The sequence below is a fragment of the Bos indicus x Bos taurus genome, chromosome 9 (genome assembly GCF_003369695.1).
Source record: "Bos indicus x Bos taurus breed Angus x Brahman F1 hybrid chromosome 9, Bos_hybrid_MaternalHap_v2.0, whole genome shotgun sequence".
In the NCBI taxonomy this organism is placed as follows: domain Eukaryota; kingdom Metazoa; phylum Chordata; class Mammalia; order Artiodactyla; family Bovidae; genus Bos; species Bos indicus x Bos taurus.
In genome coordinates this window covers 606,574-631,294 of record NC_040084.1, presented here as the reverse complement: position 1 = coordinate 631,294, position 24,721 = coordinate 606,574, and the positions used below count along the sequence as shown (strand labels likewise).

Here is a 24,721-nt window from a genome sequence, read left to right as displayed (position 1 = left end):
AGTTATGACCAACCTAGATAGCATATTCAAAAGCAGTGACATTACTTTGCCAACAAAGGTCCGTCTAGTCAAGGCTATGGTTTTTCCAGTGTTCATGTATGGATGTGAGAGTTGGACTGTGAAGAAGGCTGAGCGCCGAAGAATTGATGGTTATGAACTGTGGTGTTGGAGAAGACTCTTGAGAGTCCCTTGGACTGCAAGGAGATCCAACCAGTCCATTCTGAAGGAGATCAGTCCTGGGTATTCATTGGAAGGAATGATGCTGAAGCTGAAACTCCAGTACTTTGGTCACCTGATGCGAAAAGCTGACTCATTGGAAAAGACTCTGATGCTGGGAAGGATTGGGGGCAGGAGGAGAAGGGGACGACAGAGGATGAGATGGCTGGATGGCATCACTGACTCGATGGATGTGAGTCTGAGTCAACTCCGGGAGTTGGTGATGGACAGGGAGACCTGGCTGCAAATTCACGGGGTCACAAAGAGTCAGACACAACTGAGCGACTGAACTGAATTGAACCGAAGTACCTTATGAAAGACAACATAAAATACCACATGCGTGAAACAACGGCAAAATGCTACAAAAAACATTATTCCCAAAACAAAAAAAGAACACTCAGAATTTGATGAAAAAGTTGATGGATAAACATGAGAAAAATTCAGTAAGAAGAGGAAGAAGATAGAGGTGGATAAGTGAAGAAAATAGAAGAGCCCGTCCCTACTATCTAATACTTGAATAATAGTTTCAGGAAACAAGAGCTGAGAAAATAAAGGGGAAAATAATCAGTGAAATAATTCAAGAGATTTTCCCAGACTCAAAATAGAGTATCACTTTCAAGTTTCTGAGGAAAAACAATTTGCAACCCTGAATTCTATGTTTAATCAGACTATGATTCCAATGTGAGAGCAGATTATAAATACATTTGCAAACATACAAGGTTTAAAAATATATATATATACATACTCCTTTTCCTCACAAAACTACTAGAAGAGGCCAACGAAGGAGCTAAACCAAAGAAAAGTAAATAGGAACTGCAATACAGAACAGAATCCTCAGAAGACTAGTAAAGGGAGCTCTGTGGACAAGAACCACACCTCTAGCTTACATAGGGCTAACATAGCACTGCACATAGCAGCAGATCAGAAGGTCCCCAAAGACACTTTCCTCAGCAAGATGAAAATGACAGAATGCCTGATATGCACAAATATATTCAGAAACGATTCAGATCACTGGCAGAGTAGTTAGGGTGTAATTACTGATATGTACATTAAAAGCTGTGTGTGCAAACGTGTAAACTAATAAGCAAATGATCAATTATTAAATCAGAAAGACAAAGTTGTATAGAACAGTTTATTAAAAGGATCATCACTAACAGCATACTGACTCATAATAACATAAGTAATTCCTACTGATCTTGTGAAATTATCTATTAGAAAAATGAGAAAATATACTTTTGTTTCATGGGGGAACAAGAGGAGAAAAGAGTGCTAAATTCACCATCCAGAATGGGAAATCAATAAATACAATCATCAGAATAGTCAAGAAGTAGCAATATACATGTGTTACTTAAGAGACATGGAATACCAAAAAAGTAACAATAATTAATAAAACCAGTTTTCTCTAAGAAAAGGGAAAAAAGTAGTAGGATAGCAAGTACTGGAAACTCATAGATACTAGTCAACTCTCTGAATCGTGTAATTTCAACGAAAATTTTTTTAAATCATACCAACAGATTGATACAATCTCAAAACTGATGATCAAAATGCCTCAGGTTAGCAAACACCAAGAAAATACTATCACTGCTCAGCAAGTTTACACTCGATCACATCTGTCCCTCATTTGATTTCCTAGCTAGGTCTCTTTGGTAGAGTTACCTTGTGCCATTAAACGAGGTGATTTTCTTGGTGATCTCACTGAATTTTCTTCTACTTTGTCCCTCAAATTCCTGTTAGGTAAAATCAGTTCTTCGTCATCAATGGTATCATTGCCACTTTCTTTAACAACTCCTTCATCCATAATATCGTCAAGACCAACAACTAGGAAAAAAAGAAACAAAACAAAAATTTTTTTAAACATTGGTGATGTTAAGTGTTTAAAGGCAGTACAGAAAACACTGTGAGACAGTTTCCTAAAATAGGATAATGCCACTAACAAGCTCCCAATTCAGTTTACAAACTTCTACCTTATGAGGCAACTGGTCAAAGAGAAGACTAGCTGTGATTCTTCTTGGTTTGCCCTCCACTGTCACACACTCTCACTTATCACTCACTGTACCTCTGTGAACATCGTAAGCAGCTACACCTGGAGTACTTAATTAATCCCAAGTTTGGTTAAAGAAGTACAAAAAAGAGTAAATACCCTGAAAAGCTTGCAATTCTAGGATCATGCTAGAACCAAAAGATTCAAGTTCTAGCTGTAATCTATTCCTTGAAGACTTTTATGCTACATGTGTGAGACTAAGTAATGGAGATATACTTTTGAGTTACATCAAGTGCATGCGCACGCAAACACACACACACACAGAATGAAAAACACAATGTAACTTCCCCCTCCCCCCACAAGTTGGGGAAAACAGTAGATGTTTAATATAACTATATAATTAAGTTACCTTCCCCTAATCAAAAGAGAGTCATTCATTTAATGGCAGGGGAGGAGGCATGGAAAAGGAATGCAAGACACTGTATTTATATTATCAACAGGTTTATTTCTGTACCGAACAAATGTCATTTTACTAGCTGACATACAGCAATTCTAAATGTGCAGTTGTATAAAATCTTGTGAAAAGAACGTGATTATTGCAGTCATATGACCTGGATTCAAGTCCCTGCTAAAACACTTAAATAAAACCTGACCAAATCCTTAACCTCTCTACCAGTTTCTTTTATCTCTAAAACGAGAACAACAATACCTGTCCTACCTACCTCACAGGGCTGTTGTGAGGATCAAGTGAGATGATGTATGAGAACTCACTTTGTAACTTTAGAGCACTACACAAATGTTAGTTATTATCTTCATCCTAGGGGTTAGAAGGAACCTCAAGAAGTTATCTAGTCCTCATCTTTGTATCCAAGTAGAACTTCATTTAAGAGTTCAACAAGAAAGTGGTCTATCCTAAAAATTTAAAGAGAACAAAATTCTTTATAAATATACTTTCAAATGGTACAATCCTTTTGAAGAGCAATTTGACAACAAACAGAATTATGAAACTCCTTATATACTTTGACCAAAATATTATATAAGTATAGAAGAGAGAATAAATTATGAAAAAATGCTGGCTAGAAAACATAGTGTGATCCTTGTTAGTAACAAACAAAATGTTGTGCATGCACATTTAGACAAACCAAAAAAAAAAAAAAAAAAGATCAGCAAGAAATGGATGAAAATTATAACAACAATTATTCTATAAAATAATATACTTTTTCCCTATTTTCCACATTTCCTGCTATATGCATGGGTTACTCTCAAAAACAGAGTCCATGTTTTTTATCACTATGCTATATGTACTAAAGGCTTAGAGAAGAATTTATCTTTGGAAAATTCATCAGGACTCTCATATTTTATTTGAGATTTTTTTTAATATATTTAAGATATAATTGGGGGAAACGTGGGGAGTTCCATTAGAAGGTTACTCCACCATGATGGATGCTGCCACACATTCATACACATTCTCAGAGAATCTCTAACATTAGATAATTAGTTCTACCATGTTTATTTTAAAAAGCAAAAGTTAAGCATTATATGCATACATGTATGAAGAGATAGAAATGGATGGGGGAAGGAAGGTTATCTGTGACTATCTGGTGGTAAGGTGGAGTAAGGAATTGGGGAAGCGGGGTTTCAATCACTGTATATTTTCTATAATAAACATGCATTTTGTATTGTAATCAGGAGGGAAAGTAATAATTCAAAAAACAGTCCAGGAGAAAAGTGATTAAAACCTGATTAACAGTGTTCATTGCCAGGATTATAAAAGGGCAGTCTGAATTTTAGGGCTATACTGCACAGCAGGATCAACAGGATTTAGCAAAGACAAATCTAGAGGTCAATTACCAGGTTTTACCTTATTCCCTTTTCCTGGCAGCTACAGCTGACCCCTCTACCCATCCTGAACCCGTTTCTCACTTGATTTCTGAACATCACACACTCCTCCCTCACTGTCTACTTCTCAACACCCTTTATAGATTCTTCTTGCAGGTATCACACACCAAAGGACTTAAAAGGTTCAGTCTTTCCATCTCCCCTTTATGTGTACTCACTTCTCCCTAAATGATTTCATCCAGTCCATATATACTCACTTGACTCTCAAAGTTATATTCCCCAGCTCCAAGCTCACATATGACCTCCTAAGAGTGTGATCTAACATGTCCACTAGGTTGTCAAACAGGTATCTCAATGTCAACATAGAAAAGAAACACTGATTCTACCCATTTCCCCTCCCCTCAGTAAAACTGCCCTCCTGAAACAGTCCCGGTAATGGAACCCAGCTGCTCAATGCTAACGTTCTAGAACTATCCCCAGCGCCTCTCTCCTCATATCCTACATTCAAGGGTCAGCTCAACCTGCTAGCTCTATCTACAAAACACATCACCTGTCTGATCACCACTGACTACTCCCACAGTTCACCTTCTCCCCACACCCCCATCATCTCCCATCAAGCCCCTCAGTGTCCCAGGATCCTCCATGGCCACCCGCCACAGACACATACTCATACTCACAGTTTGTTTTCCAGACGTCATAACTATATCTTAGATTCTTTCAAAATATAAAGTTATATCATGTTACCATTCTTCTATCCTCCAAACCTTACCAATACAGATGTATGTTCACACACTTCAGATACATTTTCAAAATCCCAGCCAAGGCCTCCGGGATCCAGAGAAGAGCAGCCCCCACCCACTTTCCTCACTTCTTGACCACTGACTCACAGTGCCACAATCACACTGGTCTCTCCATAACACCGAGAAGCAAAAAAAAAAAAAAAATCAAGCTCTAGGTTGTCTTGAACATTTCCAGGGCTCTCAAGCAGTACGCCCCCCAAAACCAATGCATCTGCTTAACCTTGCTGTGCCTCAAGCTGCTCTATGAAGCAGAGATCATGCTAGTGGTCAGCGGTGCACTGTAATTATTACGTCAGTGTGAGTGCAGGGCTTAGAACAGAATCTGGCACCTAGCAACTGTGGACTTTGGTTCACAGTCTCCCCTATTATGGACCCCACCATCACAATTTATGTATTCTTTTTCCCCTCTATTCTCCCAAGAACAAATCTTCCATTAAAAATGTACCTGAAATTTCTTTCTTCTAATCCATTTGTCTGATTAAAGTAAATCAGAGTATAGAATGAACAATCTCTTGTAAAACCCATCCAACTAGATATTTAAGTTTTGGAAAGTTCAGTCCAACAATTTCCACTAAGAAAATGAATAGAAAGCAGTGACATAGAATCTGTTCTCTTTTCAAATCTCTGTTTATTCTCAGTTCAGTTCAGTCGCTCAGTCGTGTCCAACTCTTTGCAACCCCATGAATTGCAGCACGCCAGGCCTCCCTGTCCATCACCAACTCCCGGAGTTTACTCAAACTCATATCCATCGAGTCAGTGATGCCATCCAGCCATCTCATCCTCTGATGCCCTCTTCTCCTTCTTCCCTCAATCTTTCCCAGCATCAGAGACTTTTCCAATGAATCAGCTCTTCACATTGGGTGGCCAAAATACTGGAGCTTCAGGCTTCAGCGGCAGTCCTTCCAACCAGTGTTCAGAGTTGATCTCCCTTAATATTGACTGGTTTGATCTCCTTGCTGTATAAGGGACATTCAGGAGTCTTCTGCAGCACCACAGCTCGAAGCCATCAATTCTTCTGACACTCTGCCTCCTTTACAGTCCAGCTCTCACAGCCATAAGTGATCACTGGGGAAACCACAGTGACCATACGGGCCTTTGTTGGCAGTCATGTCTCAGCTTCTCAACACACTTTGTAGGTTTGTCATAGCTTTCCTGCCAAGAAGAAATAATCTTCTGATTTCATGGCTACAGTTACCATTTGCAGTGATATTAGAACCCAAGAAGAGGAAATCTGTCACTATTTCCACCTTTTCCCCTTCTATTTGCCATGAAGTAATGGGACTGGATGCCATGATCTTAGTTTTGTTAATATTCAGTTTTAAGCTGGAGCTTTCACTTTCCTCCTTCATACTTATCAAGAGGCTCTTTAGTTCCTCTTCGCTTTCTGCCATTAGAGTGGTATCATTCACATATCTGAGGTTGCTGATGTTTCTCCGGCCTACCTTGATTCCAGCTTGTAACTCATCCAGCCCGGCATTTCTCATGATGTGCTCAGCATATAGGTTAAATCAACAGAATGACAGCAGAAGACAGCTCTGTCATACTCCTTTCTCAATCCTGAACTAATCTGTTGCTCCATACATGGTTCCATTTCTTGACCCAAATACAGGTTTCTCAAGAGACAAGTAAGATGGTCTGGTATTCCCATCTCTTTAAGAGCTTTCCACAATTTCTATGATCCACACAGTCAAAGGCTTTAACATGGTCTATGAAACAGAGGTAGATGTTTTTCTGGAATTCCTTTGCTTTCTCTATGATCCAGGGAATGGCAATTTGTCTCTGGATCCTCTGACTTTTCTAAACCCAGCTCGGACGTCTGCAAGTTCTTGATTCAGGTAATGCTGAAGCCTAGCATGCAAGATTTTAAGCATGACCTTACTAGCATAGGTGATGAGTGCAACTGTCCAATGGTCTGAACATTCTTTACTACTCTTCTTGGGAATTGGGATGAGGCCCAACCTTTTCCAGTCCTGTGGCCACTGCTGGGTCTTCCAAATCTGCTGACATGTTGAGTGCAACAATTTGACAGCATCATTCTTCAGGGTTTTGAATAGCTCTACTGGAAATCCTACTACTGGAAAAGTTCAGTTTTAATTCCAATCCCAAAGAAAGGCAATGCCAAAGAAGGCTTAAACTACTGCACAATTGCACGCATCTCACATGCTACCAAAGTAATGCTCAAAATTCTCCAAGCCAGGCTTCAACAGTACATGAACCGTGAACTTCCAGATGTTCAAGCTGGATTTAGAAAAGGCAGAGAAACCAAAGGATCAAATTGCCAACATCTGCTGGATCAGAGAAAAAGGAAGAGAGTTCCAGAAAAACATCTACTTCTCCTTTATTGACTATGCCAAAGCCTTTGACTGTGTGGATCATAACAAACTGTGGAAAATTCTTGAAGAGATGGGAATACCAGACCACTTTACCTGCCTCCTGAGAAATCTGTATGCAGGTCAGGAAGCAACAGTTAGAACTGGACATGGAACAACAGACTGATATTTTCACTCTGCTTATTTAACTTGTATGCAGAGTACATCATGAGAAATGCTGGGCTGGATGAAGCACAAGCTGGAATCAAGAATGCCGAGAGAAATATCAATAACCTCAGATATGCAGATGACACCACCCTTATGGTAGAAAGCAAAGAAGAACTAAAGAGCCTCTTGATGAAAGTGAAAGAGAGTGAAAAAGTTGGCTTAAAACTCAACATTCAGAAAACTAAGATTATGGCATCTGGCCCCATCACTTCATGGCAAACAGATGGGGAAAAAACAGAAACAGTGACAGACTTTATTTTGGGGGGCTCCAAAATCACTGAAGATGGTGATTGCAGCCATGAAATTAAAAGACACTTACTCCTTGGAAGGAAAGTTATGACCAACCTAGATAGCATATTAAAAAGCAGAGACATTACTTTGCCAACAAAGGTCCATCTAGTCAAAGCTGTAGTTTTTCCAGTAGTCATGTATGGATATGAGAGTTGAACTATAAAGAAAGCTGAGCACAAAAGAATTGATGCTTTTGAACTGTGGTATTGAAGAAGACTCTTGAGAGTCTCTTGGACTGCAAGGAGATCCAACCAGTCCATCCTAAAGGAAATTGGTCCTGAATATTCATTGGAAGGACTGATGCTGAAGCTGAAACTTCAATACTTTGGTGAGCTGATGCGAAGAACTGACTCATTGGAAAAGACCCTGATGTTGGGAAAGCTTGGGGGCAGGAGAAGAAGGGGACGACAGAGGATAAGATGGTTGGATGGCATCACTGACTCAATGGACCTGAGTCTGAGTAAGCTCCAGGAGTTGGTGATGGAGAGGGAGGCCTGGCATGCTGCAGTCCACAGGGTCACAAAGAGTCAGACACGACTAAGCGACTGAGCTGAACTAGAATTCTATTGCATCCATTAGCTTCACAGCAGTGACCCCTGAGGCTCACTTGACTTCACACTCCAGAATCACACCACCATAGTTAGCCGATTCATTAAGATCTTTTTTTGTACAGTTCTTCTGTGTATTCCTTCCATCTCTTACTGATCTTCAGTGTCTACTAGGTCTCTACTGTTTCTGTCCCTTATTGTGCCCATTTTTAGGTGAAATGTTCCCTTGTTTAAGTAAAATTTATTAAATTTCTCAAAACTGGCGTAAGTTTAAGTCACTTTACACCATACAGAAGGGAGAACCACAGTACTGCAGAGACGTCACATCTGACAAGCCTTAATTCAACTCACGCTGGCAGTACAAAGGCCAAACTCCACTGCTTCTAGGAACTTATCTCCTCTATTATGAAACTTGGCCCTAATTATCAGACTTGAGAAAAACCTAAAGAGCATGGTCTCTCTGCAAAGTCACAACGATAAAGGTTACATATCTATTTCAGAGTTTGTGATGTGAAGTAAAATAAAAACTGTCACAGATATATCCTCGTAACAGAGCCCCCTCAGGTTTCTCCTCTGACACAGCAGCAGACCACCACTCAGCCTCTAAGGGCCTCCCTTCAGAAAGTGTCTCCTTTATGGATGATTCACACGCTCCTTCCAAACAGAGTCCACGTTATGACACACGTCATCAATTTGTGTGTTATCTATACAATGAGTCATTTGGGGGTGAATAATTTTAAAAATACAAATAATGCTACTACCTTTTTTCCCTCTTAAACTTCTTCTTTACAATAAATTTTAAAACACAAGCTTACTGAGTCAAAGAAGGCAAATTTATATATTCTATTTTTCAACCTCAACCCATGTCTTTTGATAAAGAGTATAAACAATTTACAGCGCAAAAAGTTTCATATTAAGTCTCAATTAAGAACTTACTAACACTGAGTTGCAGATTTTTAAAAGAAACACAGTTATTATAAGCCTGACATACATACTGCTTTTCTGTATTTTTTTTAGCTCGGCCTTCTCGTCTAGGCTTGTCTTAATGCGTTTTTCTTTCAATAATTTATATGAACTCTTTGTGTAATATCTGCGTTACCTATTTAATGCAAGTATTTTCCCTCGTTTACCTTTATTTTAGTATTATCTCATGCTGCTGCTGCTGCTACTAAGTCGCTTCAGTTGTGTCCAACTCTGTGCAACCCCACAGATGGCAGCCCACCAGGCTCCCCCGTCCCTGGCAAGAGTACTGGAGTGGGGTGCCATTGCCTTCTCCGATTATCTCATAATCTTTCTTCAGAATACTGTCTTCAGTTACTCCAACAGGATTAAATTATCCATCCTTTCTGTTGAAATTTAACACATTCTAAAGTCTTATATTTAAACATATATTTTCACTTTTGTCAAATATTTAAGTATTTAAACAAATATTTCGACTTTTGTCAAACAATTCATGCTTTAGGAAAAACTGATTAGTATTTCACAGAGAGTTTCTATCAAACAAATCTAAAAGACACTAAAAGACTAAATCTAAATCTAAAAGACTAAAAGGTTAAATGATGTTAAAACAGTTTTTTCACTGCAAATCTTTAGAACCTTCAATGTTAAAGGCATATTATTTGAGGGAAAGAAGTGCACATGGTAAAACTGCTTCCCAAACTTTATGTTCTCACACACATACCAATAAAACATACACCAAAATGCAACGATAGGTATTTCAGAAAGCAGCTTTCTCCTTCTTCTTATTCATACTTTCTAATCCATATCACATTAAAAACACTTTGTCAAAAAGAATTTCCCCCAAAAATACATAATCACTGGTGCCACTTTTTAAATCTTCCCTTTGTAAAGTTATACATGTACCTGATTTTAAAGAATTGTGCCTAATTCTATAAAATTTATGAAGAAAAACATTAATGCTCAGCACCCACTCACTTTCCTTCTGCTTCCCCAACTGAACCTCAGTTCACTGGGAAAACGTAGGTCGTATCTCCCTCCACTGAAAGGCTACTGTAAAAACTATACTAACATGTGCCTGACTGAATGCTTGACTGAAAACATAAGAGAGTAGCCATTATAATATCTTAGCAGATACTATAATTATTTTTCAAACCATTTTCTGTAGCCCTAAGTACCCTTCACTCTGACCCCTCCCCAACTGTCAAAATAATTTCTCTTATTGCCAAAATGATTCTACCACATTATAAAAGTGAGATGATAATCATTCCCTAACTTTTGAGCATTTTAATTCCATCCTAAAATACCATAAATTATGTACCTTTATAGTAATTCATTCAAAAATATTGAGGACCTACTATGTGTCACATGCTGGCATAGATTATTCCAGATACCAATGACACAGAATTCTCAAGACAAACAACCCGGTTTCTCCGCTAAACGTGAAGAAGTAAGGGATTAGAAATAGAAAAGTGTGTGCATGTTCAGTCGCTCAGTTGTGTTTGACTCCTTGAGACCCTATGCGATAGCCCTCCAGGCTCCTCTGTCCATAGGATTTCCCAGGCAAGAACACTGGAGAGGGTTGCATTTCCTTCTCCAGGGGAACATCCTGACCCAGGTATTGAACCCATTTCTCCTGCACCTCCTGCAAGGGCAGGAGGATTCAGCTGGGAGGCCATTTAGTAACCGTTATGGGGGGTAAGCATTTACATAGACTGATACATACTAAAGTCACATAGCAACCAAATGAACATATGAACATATTGACCTATTTCAATTCCAATTCAAACCGTAAAAGGAAAAATGTGTGGGAACTGGGTAAATAAATGAACACTGACTGCATACTTGGAAACATTAAAATGTATCTTTATTTTAGACAGGATAATATTGATGATTTTTTTAAAAATAAAGAATTCTTTTATTTTAGAGATACATACTGAAATATTTACAAATGAAATTATATGATTTCTGAGCTCTTCTTCAAAATAATCTTGGTTGAGGGGAGGTAAGGAGGACTGAAGCCTGGTGTGCTGTGGTCCATGGGGTCAAAAAGAGTTGGACACGACTGAGTGACTGAACTGTGCTGAAGGAGAAATGAGTGGGGTTTAAATGGAAAAAGAAGAACTATTAATATTAACTAACTGTATAAGTAACAGGTAGATGAGGGTTCATTTATTATACTAGTCTCACTGCCTTGATGGAGAAGGAAATGGCAACCCACTCCAGTATTCTTACCTGGAAAATCCCATGGACTGAGGAGCCTGGTAGGCTACAGTCCATGGGGTCGCAAAGAGTCAGACACAACTGAGTGACTTCACTTCACTTCACTGCTTTGATGTTTTCCAAAAAACAGGAAAAATTTTAAAAACTGTTGCCATGAAGCTTCCTTTTAACTAGGATGAGACAAATAAAAAAGATATATAGTGTATAAACAAAAGGGAAGAATGGGGAGTACAAAGAAGGGAACAAACAGTGGTCTATAATTTTAAACTGAGAGGCCAGGGAGAGCCGGGGATACTGGTACTGGTTGTCTCCTGCCAAGAGCTTCCAGGCCAGGAGAAAAGCTCACTGCTCAGGCCAGAAAGAGCCTGGGGACAGCAATGCCGAGGTGAATTTTCAGCAAAAGCAGAACAAGTTGAGGGAGTAGCTTTCTAGTTAGAAGGCACATCAAGTACCTAGACTCTGAGGCAGGAGTATGCCCAGGATGGTGAAAGAACAGAAAAATGGGGGCAAGTCTATGTGGCCAGATTAGCAAAAAGGGGGAGAAGAGCAGGTAAAAATAGAAAGGTACAGGGGGCAAGCTAGGTTCAGTCTCATAGGCCAGGAGAACTTTAGTTTTCTCCTTTGTGTGAAATGGAAAGGGACCAGAGCATTGTGAATAAAAGGGTGATAGGATCTAACTCTCCAAGATTACTCTAGATGCTGTTCTGAAAACATATGGGACAAAAACCCCAGAGGCAGAAGCAGGGAAACCACTTCCAGGCTAATGCAATAATCCAGATGAGAAATGGTAATGACTAAAACCACAGTGGCAGTGAACTAAGTGAGACTGTATGAGATACCAGAGTCTGGACATATTCTAAAAACAATGCCAACAGGATCTGCTGATCAAGTGAATACAGAACATGAAAGAAATAAAAATGACTTCAATGTTTTTTGTTAAGCAACTCCAAAGAAGTTAACATTTCTAGAAATGAGGGACACTGTAGGCATAAAGTGGTACAAGGAGAACTGGGAGTTGGAGAAGCAGGTACCACGAGTTCAGTGTTAGACATTAAGCTTAAAATGCCCAACAGACAGCCAAAGAAGTAAATACAGGAGTCTGGAGTATATATATTTAAGAGCTGAATTACAAAGCGTGTTTTAAGTCATAAAATTAGGGCTTCCCCAGTGACTCAGAGGGTAAAGAATCCACCTGCAATGTGGGAAACCTGGGTTCAATCACTGGGTTGGGAAGATCCCCTGGAGAAGGGAATGGCTACCCAGTCCAGTATTCTGGCCTGGAGAATTCCATGGACAGAGGAGCCTGGCAGGTCCATGGGGGAGAAGGCAATGACACCCCACTCCGGTACTCTTGCCTGGAAAATCCCATGGACGGAGGAGCCTGGTAGGCTGCAGTCCATGGAGTCGCTGAGAATCGGACAAGACTGAGCAACTTCACTTTCACTTTTCGCTTTCATGCATTGGAGAGGGAAATGGCAACCCACTCCAGTGTTCTTGCCTGGAGAATCCCGGGGACGGGGAAGCCTGGTGGGCTGCCGTCTATGGGGTCGCACAGAGTTGGACAAGACTGAAGCGACTTAGCAGCAGCAGCAGCAGAGCAACCTTCACTTTCATTTTCACTTTTCAATTCACCATAAAAGTGAGTAGAAATAGAGAAGATGCTTAAAATCTGAATCCTGAAATACTCCAGTGCCTAGAGGTCAAGAAGATGAAGAGGAGAATCAGAAGAAACTGAGAGAAGACAAGAAGGTGAGAGAATAACCAGGAATGGTGAACCAAAAATCGCATCTGGCAGAGTGACACTGCTTGCAACCCAAAGCAGCTGATGAGAGTGAAATCAGAATGTGGAGGAGAGATACTAGGGGTGAGAGCATTAAAATTCTTTCCAGGAGTTTGTAGTAAACACACAAAAAGAACAGGGCAAGACAACTATACTGATGAATAAATATAAAAGGTGATATGTGGCTAACACTGAAACTCAACTGTAAGGACCTAGACAGAGACTCTTTCAGACTTCTACCAAGCACAGAGAAAAAGAGATATTCCATTATGTTAATTACATATCATATCCATGAAATACAGAAAATAGAAACCTAATCAGAGGGGACTTTTCCTCATTGTCCAGTGGCTAAACCTCATGCTCCCAATGTAGGGGCCCAGGTTTGTTTCCTGGTGAAGGAAATAGATTCCATGTGCCACAACTAAGACCCAGCACAGTCAAATTAATTAATTAATTAAGTTTTTTAAAAAGAAAACCTAATCAGAAAACACAAAAACCTAATATCATAAATACCTAAGTATCTGATTTCATAAATATCTAAATATGTACCTAAGTATAGGATATAAGGGCAAAAAAATGTACCAAAGGGTTGTTTTTTTTTTTTTTTTAACTATCAGGTAACATTATGAAATTAAGGAAAATATCAAAATGTACATAACAATTTTTCAGTTGAATTAGCTCCACTCCATAATTCTAAGAAGCACATAGAAGAAGCACTTGGCCACACCCAGCCAACTCCAGAAAACTTAAGAGTTAAGTTAAACTGGAGTGTTAAGTGGGTACTGGGGAGTATTGAGTTGCTTCAGAATCTGCTCCTTGGTTGGTTGGAAATCATTGTCTTACAGTTGATTTACATAATCCACTAATTACAGACTCAACTTGGCCGAAAAACTAAATATTAAGGTATTCTTATAAACACAACCCAAGGAGATACTATAGTTGACCCTTGAATAATATAGGTTTGAATTGTAGGAGTCCACTTATTCACAACTTTTTTTTCAACTGTAAATATTTATGATCCATCCATATGATCATAAATTTATGATCATATTTATGATCACATGATCCATGGTTGGCTCAACCTCTGAACTTGGAACCGCAGATACGGAGGAACTGTGGACAGCAAGGAACCTCTGATATGGAAGGCAGACTCTACATTATACTCAAGATTTTTGACTGTGCTGAAGGCTGACATCCCTAAATCACACTGTTCAAGGATCAACTGTAGAACTACTTATTAACATTGGATTATTTTAATCTGACAAAAGGATTAACTAACAACCACTTAAATTAAGTATACTTTTCATTTGCTATTTCTCTACTAGGAATGTTCTTCCCTTACCCAGGAACCCACGATCTTCAAAAGGCTGGCCACTATATGTGTCCAAGCACACTGCTTCTCTTGGGTCACCTCCACCCACAGAGCTGCCCTAACCAGCCCAACTCTCTGAGATGGTGCTGGCCACCAAACAACCAACCAGACAGTCTCTATCACCTTACATTCTACTTAGAAGCTCCAGAACAGGGATTTTGTCTCAAACCCAACTGTATCCTCCAGCACATGATGGGCACCCAACAACTGTTTCTTAAATGAACAAAGAGCACCAACCAAAGAGCACCAACCACTTTTTGGCAAATCATTACACCTTACAACTGTGGAATCACATGCTGCTGGTGCTTGGAATGCATTTTAATGAGAATGTTACCATAAAACAGGAACTGGGTGAAAAGAAGTGACTAACTCTCCTATAATATGAATCTTAGCTTTATTTATTTTCACACTGCAATGAACCAGATCCCAACAAGGCACTTCATTCTTTGCTTTTATTCAAACATAAAAGAAAACCAGAAACAAATGAGGTTAAGCAAAAAGTTCTTAGAGGATTACGTATTTTTCAGTATGTAAAACTGATTAACATCCTTAATCCATAGCACCCCGTGAAAAGACTCTAATGATAGTTTATACAAAACTAAATAGAATATAAACTCCATGAGAGCAGGAATTTGACAATGTTTTCTGATATGTCTGTAACTCCTATAACAACCAATGTAATTCCTATTAACATCAGCAGATTGAAAACATAACCTAACTGCATCAAAACTCAAATACAATGCCTGGGTATTTTATTCTTTTTGGTGCAATTAAGATTGTTTCCAATCACTATTTAATGTCAAAGTTTCTTTTACACAGTAACATTTATCTGTTGTATTGCAGCTTTAGCTCTGATGCATTACTAATTCTATCTTTCTGAGCAGGTAGTTTTTCTGTTGTTTGGCTGTTTCATGTCGGGATACTTCCTTATAATCTCTGGTTTTTAAAAACTATAAGGATTATTTTACTCTGGGTTCTTGAAGGAGTTAGCCAATGCTACTGTGATACGGAGTTCCGATCAGCTCAGTTCAGTTGCTCAGTCTGTCCGACTCAATGAGACCCCATGGACTGCAGGATGCCAGGCCTTCCTGTCCATCACCAACTCCCAGAGTTTACTCAAATCCATGTCCATTGAGTCGGTGATACCATCCAAACATCTCATTCTCTGTCATCCCCTTCTTCTGCCTTCAATCTTTCCCAGCATCAGGGTCTTTTCAAATAATTCAGTTTTTCACATCAAGTGCCCAAAGTATTGGAATTTCAGCTTCAGCATCAGACTTTCTAATGAATATTCAGGAATGATTTCCTTTAGGATGGACTGGTTGGATCTCCTTGCAGTCCAAGGGACTTTCAAGAGTCTTCTCCAATACCACAGTTCAAAAGCATCAATTCTTCGGCGCTCAGCTTTCTTCACAGTCCAACTCTCACATCCATACATGAACACTGGAAAAACCACAGCCTTGACTAGATGGACCTTTGTTGGCAAGTAATATCTCTGCTTTCTAACATGCTGTCTAGGTTGGTCATAACTTTCCTTCTAAGAAGTAAGCGTCTTTTAATTTCATGGCTGCAGTCACCATCTGCAGTGATTTTGGAGCCCCCCCAAAATAAAGTCTGACACTGTTTCCACTGTTTCCCCATCTATTTGCCATGAAGTGATGGGACCAGATGCCATGATCTTAGTTTTCTGAATGTTGAGCTTTAAGCCAACTTTTTCACTCTCCTCTTTCACTTTCATCAAGAGGCTTTTTAGTTCTTCCCTTTCTGCCATAAGGGTGGTGTCATCTGCATATCTGAGGTTATTGATATTTCTCCCAGCAATCTTGTTTCCAGCTTCTGCTTCCTCCAGCCCAGCGTTTCTCATGATGTACTCTGCATATAAGTTAAATAAGCAGGGTGAAAATATACAGCCTTGACGAACTCCTTTTCCTATTTGGAACCAGTCTGTTGTTCCATGTCCAGTTCTAACTGTTGCTTCCTGACATGCATACAGGTTTCAATAGAGGCAGGTCAGGTGTTCTGGGATTCCCATCTCTTCAAGAATTTTCCACCGTTTATTGTGATCCACACAGTCAAAGGCTTTCGCATAGTCAATGAAGCAGAAATAGATGTTTTTCTGGAACTCTCTTGCTTTTTCGATGATCCAGCGGATGTTGGCAATTTGATCTCTGGTTCTTCTGCCTTTTCTAAATCCAGCTTGAACATCTGGAAGTTCACGGTTCATGTACTATTGAAGCCTGGCTTGCAGAATTTTGAGCATTACTTTGCTGGTGTGTGCGATGAAGGCAATTATGTCGTAGTTTGAACATTTCTTTGGCATTGCCTTTCGTAGGGATTGGAATGAAAACTGACCTTTTCCATTTCTGTGGCCACTGCTCAGTTTTCCAAATTTGCTGGCACAGTGAGTGCAGCACTTTCACAGCATCGTCTTTCAGGATTAGAAATAGCTCAACTGGAATTCCACCACCTCCACTAGCTTTGTTTGTAGTGATGCTTTCTAAGGCCCACTTGACTTCACATTCCAGGATGTCTGGCTCTGAGTGAGTGATCACACCCCATCATGATTATCTGGATCGTGAAGATCTTTTTTGTACAGTTCTTCTGTGTATTCTTGCCACCTCTTCTTAAAATCTTCTGCTTCTGTTAGGTCCATACCATTTCTGTCCTTTATTGTGCCCATCTCTGTTCCTTGGTACTTCTAATTTTCTTGACGAGATTTCCAGTCTTTCCCATTCTGTTATTTTCCTCTATTTCTTTGCACTGATCGCTGAGGAAGGCTTTTTTGTCTCTCCTTGCTATTCTTTGGAACTCTGCTTTCAAATGGGTATATCTTTCCTTTCTCCTTTGCTTTTCACTTCTCTCCTTTTCACAGCTATTTGTAAGGCCTCCTCAGACAGCCATTTTGCTTTTTTGCATTTCTTTTCCTTGAGGATGGTCTTGATCCCTGTCTCCTGTGCAATGCCACGAACCTCCGTCCATAGTTCATCAGGCACTCTATCTAAATCTATTTCTCACTTCCACTGCATAATCAAAGGACTTGATTTAGATCATACCTGAATGGTGATATGGAGTAGAGGTTTGTTATTCGTTTTCTTTCGTTACTCATGGTAACTTCCTGATTGGAGTCAAATTTATAAGGTGGTTCTAATCTCTTGAGATAAAAATTTGGAAACCCTGAATTTTTGTATATACTCACGCATCTGTTTATCCAAGCTGTGCTTAAGACTGAACATTCACTGTGTGTTTCAGCTGCTGTTACAGGAATTACAGATATATCAAAAACAGTGACAAATTCCTGCCCTCATGGAGTTTACATTCTACTTAATGTTGTATATAATATCAGTAAAAGTCATCTCCTGGGCTGCTATGGACTTCAGCTGACATACATTTCTGCTCAACATTAGTTAATTCACTTGTAAGCAAATAATTTGAGCTTGAAATCAGGTATAAAATGGGCAAAGAAGAATCTTCATAGCCTCACTAGCAAGGCTCTTGGCAAAGATAATCTGGATGCTAAAATTCCTAGCTTCAACAGTGAAGTTCTGATACTTGATGAATAAATCATTCACATAAAGACAAAATTTTTGCCTGCTATGGTAAAAAAAAAAAAAAGTGTCCAGTTATTGAATATGCCAGTTAGAAAGGGAGATTTGATCTGCAGAGTAAACAAGACTATTACACAGCCAGACAAAAGTTATTTTTAAATCAGCTGATAAAACAAAAGGCATCATTTGAACATGTACCATCATCACATGAAACTGAATTAAGAAAGCATTAGGACATGAATTGTCTGCTTGAAAACTTGGTTCAAGTACTTAGTCAAAGTAATTTGATGCCCCAGCAGTGACTGAAAACGCTAACAGACCCATCAGTATCTCAGCAGATAAATCCTGGGAATACCTTTGATACCAAGGATTATTCTACTCACAAGCTTTATCGACTTTTAGAAGGAGAAAATAGGAAAAAAGAATTATTACCCATGGAAATCTGGAGAAGTGGCCGAGAAACTAAAACAGGATGTTTCTTTGGTACAACAACAGTTGGCAGAATCTCCTCAGGAATATTCTTTCTTTCTGTCCAAACTAAATAATGATGTGGACATGCTCTGTGATGCTTTGTATCAAGGAGGAAATCAGCTTTTGCTTAGTGGACACTTTTGGCTGTTGGGTACAATACTGCTGTACATTGTTGTACAAGTATTCAAGTCCCTGTTTTCATTCCTTTTGGATATATATCTGTAAGTGGATGCTGGAACAGAGTTAACACAGCAGTTTCACTAGGTTGAATTTAACTGAACAACCTAATTCATCTTCTTATTGATATTTTTGCTGATGTGAATACTAAAAGAAAAATTGGGGTATCTAGTAAACTGCATCAAGTGGAAAGAGAATTATATGTATATTTTTTAAAAGATGAAGATTAAAGAATCTTCATCAAGGACATCAAGAATTTAGAAAACCAAAGATTAAAGCTATTGGTTTTGAAGACTGAAATTTACCAAAAATGAAATCTTCACTGCCTGTGCTACATTTTAATGTTTTAGATATTTGGAGAAGAACATAGCTAATAATGGAAAAGGAAATGGCAACGTACTCCAGTATTCTTGCCTGGGAAATTACATGGACAGAGAAGGCTGGTGGGCTACAATCCATGGGGGTCACTGAGAGTCAGACACTACTGAGCAACTGAACAACAAAATATCTATTAATAACATGCCCCAAACAATCTACAGATTCAATGCAGTCCCTAACAAAATTCCAATGGCTCTTTCACAGAAATGGAATAGGCAATCCTAAATTTGTATGGAACCACAAAAGACCCTGAATAGCCAAAGCAATCTTAAGAAAGAAGAACAAAACTAGAGACATCATACTTCCTGTTTTCAAGCTATACCATTTTCAAACTATATCATACATACCATATATCCATCATACCATAAAACAATCAAAACAAGCACACTGATCAACAGAATAGAACTGAGAACCCAGAAACAAATTCATGCATACACTGTCATTAATTTATGACAACAGAGCCAAGAATACACAAAGTAGTAGTCTCTTCAATAAATGGTGTTGGGAAAACTGAATAGCTCATGTAAAGGATGAAACTAGACCACTATCTTATACCACACACAAAAACCACCACAAAATGAGTTAAAGACATGAACATAAGACACGAAAACATACAACCTCCTGGAAGAAAACATAAGAGAAAAAGCTCCCTGATATTGGTCTTGGCAGTAATTTTTTGGATTTGACACTAAAAGCAAAAGCAACAAAAGCAAAAATAAACAAGTGTGACTACATCAAACTAATAAGCTTCTGCACAACAAAGGAAACCATCAATAAAATGAAAAGGCAACCTATAGAACTGGAGCAAATACTTGCATATCCTACAGCTAATACGAGGTTAGTATCAAAAATATATGAAGCATTCAACTCAACAGCAAGAAAATAATCCAATTAAAAAATGAGTGAAGCACTAAATAGACATTTTACCAAAGGAGACATCCAAATAAATGGCCAATAAATTCATGAAAAGGTGCCAACAATCCCTAATCACCTGGGAAATGCAAATAAAAACAACAATGAAATATCACCTCATGCCTGTCGGAAAGGTTATCTTCAAAAAAAAACAAGAGAAATATAAGTGTTGTCAAGGATGTGGAGAAAAAGTACACTTGTACTGTTGGCAGGAATGTAAACTGCTGCAATCGCTATGAAGTTCCCCAAAATACTAAAAATAGAAATACCATGTTGTTATTTTAGTCACTAAGGCCTGCCTGACTCTTTGGCGACCCCATGGACTCTAGCTTGCCAGGCTCCTTTGTCCGTGGGATTTTGCAGGCAAGAATATTGAAGTGGATTGCATTTCCTTCTCCAGGGGATCTTCCCAATTCAGGGATAGAATCCACGGCTTCTGCCACAACTCCTGCATTGTAGGCAGATTCTTTACCCCTGAGCCAGTAAAGAATCCACCTCACAATTCAGGAGACATGGGTTCTATCCCTGGGTTGGGAAGATATCCTAGAGGAGGGAATGACAACCCACTCCAGTATTCTTGCCGGGATAATCCCATGGACAGAGGAGCCTGGCAAGCTAGAGTCCATGGGGTTGCGAAGAGTAGGACGTGACTGAACAAGCATTTAGAACTACCATACTATGAAGCAATTTCACTGCTGGGTATATATCCAAAGGGGATGAAAACAGGATACTGGAGAGATATCTGCATTCCCACATCCATTGCAGCATTAGTTACAACAGCTAAGATACGGAAACAACCTCATCTAACAAAGGCTGACTAGATAAAGATGTGGAATATATATACTCTGTAGAATATTACTCATGAGAATGTAGAATATTATTCATGAGAAAGAAGAAATCCTGCCATTAGGGATGACACGAATGGACCCTGAAGGTATTGCGGTAAGTGAAATAAGCCAGACAAAGAAAACACAAATACTACACAGCAATCACTTACATGCGGAATCTAAAAAAAGGTCAAACTTAGACAAAAAGAGTAAAAAGGTAGTTTCCCAGGGGAAATAATGAGACTGAGGTTGGTAAAAGGGTACAAACTTTCAGCTGTAAAATGATTAAGGTCTAAGGAGCTAATGTAAAAGCATGGATGGTGACTATATTCAATACCACTCTACTGCATAACTGAAACTGCTTTCAATTATACAGGATGAAACAAACTTAAATGTCCTTATCATACATACACAAAGATAAATATATGAGGTGATAGATATACTAATTAACTAGATGGAGAGAATTCTTTAACAATGTGTATCAAATCACCAAGATATGCATTTAAAATACCACACAACTTTATATGTCATTTGTACCAAAAAACTGAAAAGTTTTAAAAACTTAAAGAAAAAGTATCAATTTGCAGTAAATTTAGAACACATAAGAGAATTGCTGTAACTTGGAAAATATAAGTAATGAATTCTAATAAACATAACTGTAGTAGATAAACTTACATATACTTAGGTTAAGAGTCATAATGAGTAAAAAATGAATTAATATTTTACATATTTAGCTTCAAGCAACTATATAGCATAAAACATATCTCATTCCATTCTACAATATAGGTTTGAGTCAGTAAATACTTTGTTATCTTCAATAGCCCCTCTGGGCTCCTGGAGCAATTATGGACTGAGAGATCCTTTACCAAGTTCATTTTAGTTAAAATTCTAATTCTAGAACCCTTTCTAAGGAAAATCAAGTAAACAGAAGTCCTTAGAGAAAAACTATTAAAGTTTATTTCTGCCACATGTTACATTTATAAGACATCTTTATCCATAAGCATGGACAATCTTACATTTATTTCACACATTTCTAGTAATCTGTTTCCTGGACTCTCAAATTAGATGGAGAGAATACACCACATGTCTGAGAAAGATACACCATGAAGTCCACAGACATCATATAAAAAAGGAGAAGTAAACCATTAAAAAAAATTTTCCAGGTGTATTTGTCTCAGATTCAATTAATGTAGGAACTGAAAGTCCCACCTACTAACACAATACCTAAGGATAACACTAGTAATGAATGATGGTGTGCTCAGTCACTAAGTTGTGTCTGACTCTTTTGTGACCCAATGAACTGCAGCCCGCCAGTCTCCTCTGTCCATGGGATTTCACAGGCAAGAATACTGGACTGGGTTGCCATTTCTTTCTCCAGAGGATCTTCCCGACCCAGGGATCAAACTGCAGCTCCTGCATTGGCAGGTGGATTCTTTACCACTGAGCCACCTGGGAAGCCCCTAATAATGAATTATATAATAATTTATTTTTTAGGATAATGCAATCAACAGTCAAATTATGTTCATTATATTGTCTTTTAAAAAGGAAGAGCTATCTAATTATTTTAGAAAATGACCCATCCAAAGTAGTTAAAATAAAAAATGGCTTTAAAACTATCTGCTCCTTTGGAAATTTTTTACACGCAATAACTATTTTCCTAAAATATCATATGAATATTTCCATATTAAAGACAACATTGCTTGCCCATTAGTCAAAGTCATTTGTTTGACAATTTTCCTGTGACTTGTGTGTATCAAACTTGATTAAAAAGATTTTTATCATTGTTAAGCCTTAAACCTAGAAAAAATAGGAGGAAAACTTGTCTTAACCAGAAGAATGGCAATAACAACAAAAAATGTAAAAGAAAGAACTAGAAAATCATCATTTGCCATAACTGATTCCACCAAATACCATCAACAGCTGCACAAAACCATAAAGGCTATTTGAAGAACTAAATATTTCCATACTGCAAAGTTATACCCCTACAAATTACTTGCTAATAACTCAAATATTCAGGATGGAGAGCTTTGGCTGCCACCACCTTAACCCAGCAACAAAACTTAACATCAAAACTAAACAGTGTAAAACTTCAATTGTGATGTAATATTAACTACATAGTTTCATCCATGAGTCTTGCCAAATTACATTTAACCTGAATCTCATCAAGCGTATTTAAAACCTAACTTACAATTTACAGGAAATTGAAGAAATAGAGGAACAAGCCAACTGACATCATACACACACATACACACACACACACAATCCAAAACTTGGCATAATCCTTATAGACATTTTTGGTCTTCTCTCTTCAAAGTCAGTATCACTGGAAAAGTGTGTGGGAGACCTCAGATATGGAACTAAACACTAGGACCTTGACTGCAAATCAAGTGAAAATGGTATTTAGGGGACACATGGCAAATTTGAATATGGATACGTATGAGATTTTTGGAAACTATTTTTTCAGTGTAGACATTGCTATGTAGAAATCCTTTTTCTGGAAATACATGGTGAAGTTAAACTAATTGGACAGAAGAACTGGATAAATAAGTAAACTGATAAATAGATGCAGAAAATACAGCAAAACATTAAGAGGTGAATCTTGGTGATGGGTAAATGTGTGTATATTCTACTATTCTTTGCTTCAGTATGTCTTCAGTTTTCAAACTACAAAGTTTCAGGACAAAAAAAGGCCAAGATGAAAGTATGTCCTTAATTAAGATATCTAAACAGCATATAAGTGATTTATAGTCCATCTTTTTTCAAAACAGATTTAAAGTGGCTTTTAAAAAGATATACAATACAAAGTAATATCTTTAAGAAAAAAAGGTAAGAAAAATTAAGCAAAAGAAAAATACATGTAAGACACCAAGGTGAGGTCAAGGATTATATTAATATACTGAATGAGCTACAAATATTGACATTTTACTAGGAGTTCCTCGATTCTTAATGAAGTTTAAAGTTTGTCAGGCAAACAAAACACTTAACAAAACATTTGGTGAAACATTCCGGGGGAAAGGTATGAAGAAATAGTCAATATATATTCAAACAGTACTGCCTCTAAATAAAATGCATTACCATTTCTTTCAACAGACACCTGTATAAGAGCTTTCATTAGACTTAAGTATACATTTGCCAGTGGTGTCCTAAGAAGACCTAAAGGGGTGCATACAAAATCAATCTGTGTCCAGAGACAAAATACTTCTATGTATATTGTGAGTTAAAAACTTAAAAGAAATTAAACTTTACCAAAATTTAATCAAACTGACAGGATTCCTTGCTAGCTTCATGAGAGAAAAGAATTTCATAAAATGAAAAAAGTTGACACCTTTAATGGCATTTGTTTGCCTTCAGCATTCTGCAATACTTAAGGATGTCATCAATGTAGCTATTTTTACATATATTTTTAAAAACTTTTAAACAGACTGCTCACAGTAATTTCAATGAAATGGGAAATGACTATTAAAATTTTTGCAGTGTCCGACTCTTCACAACCCCATGGCCTGTAGCCCACCAGGCTCCTCTATCTCTGGAATCCTCTAGGCAAAAATACTAGAGTAGGTTGCTATTCCCTTCTCCAGGGGATCTTCCTGACCCAGCAACCAAACCCAGGTCTCCTGCATTGCAGGTGGATTCTTTACCAGCTGAGCCACCAGGAGACCCATATGGAAACACTAAAGAACCCAAATAGCAAAAATAATCTTGAGAAAGAAAAATGGAGCTGTAGGAATCAACTTTCTTGACTTTATACTATATGACAAAGCCACAGTCATCAAGACAGTATGGTACTGGCACAAAAACAGAAATACAGCAGAAGGAAACAAGACAGAAAACCCAGAGATAAACTCACACACCTATGGGCACCTTACC

The 24,721-nt window shown here is 38.3% G+C and overlaps 1 protein-coding gene across 4 annotated transcripts in view; it reads right to left on the bottom strand.

Annotated features, from left to right (window-relative positions):
* The window catches only part of PHF3 (PHD finger protein 3), a 95,372-nt gene that overhangs the window by 35,597 nt on the left and 35,054 nt on the right, over window positions 1-24,721 (bottom strand). For 3 of the 4 annotated variants that reach the window (XM_027550846.1, XM_027550849.1, XM_027550848.1), the window contains one exon: window positions 1,873-2,034. In XM_027550846.1, the coding sequence (XP_027406647.1) occupies window positions 1,873-2,034 (162 nt within the window). Of the gene's footprint in view, window positions 1-1,872; window positions 2,035-2,919; window positions 3,015-24,721 lie in introns of those variants that run through there. The other variant, XM_027550847.1, reaches the window with a different exon arrangement.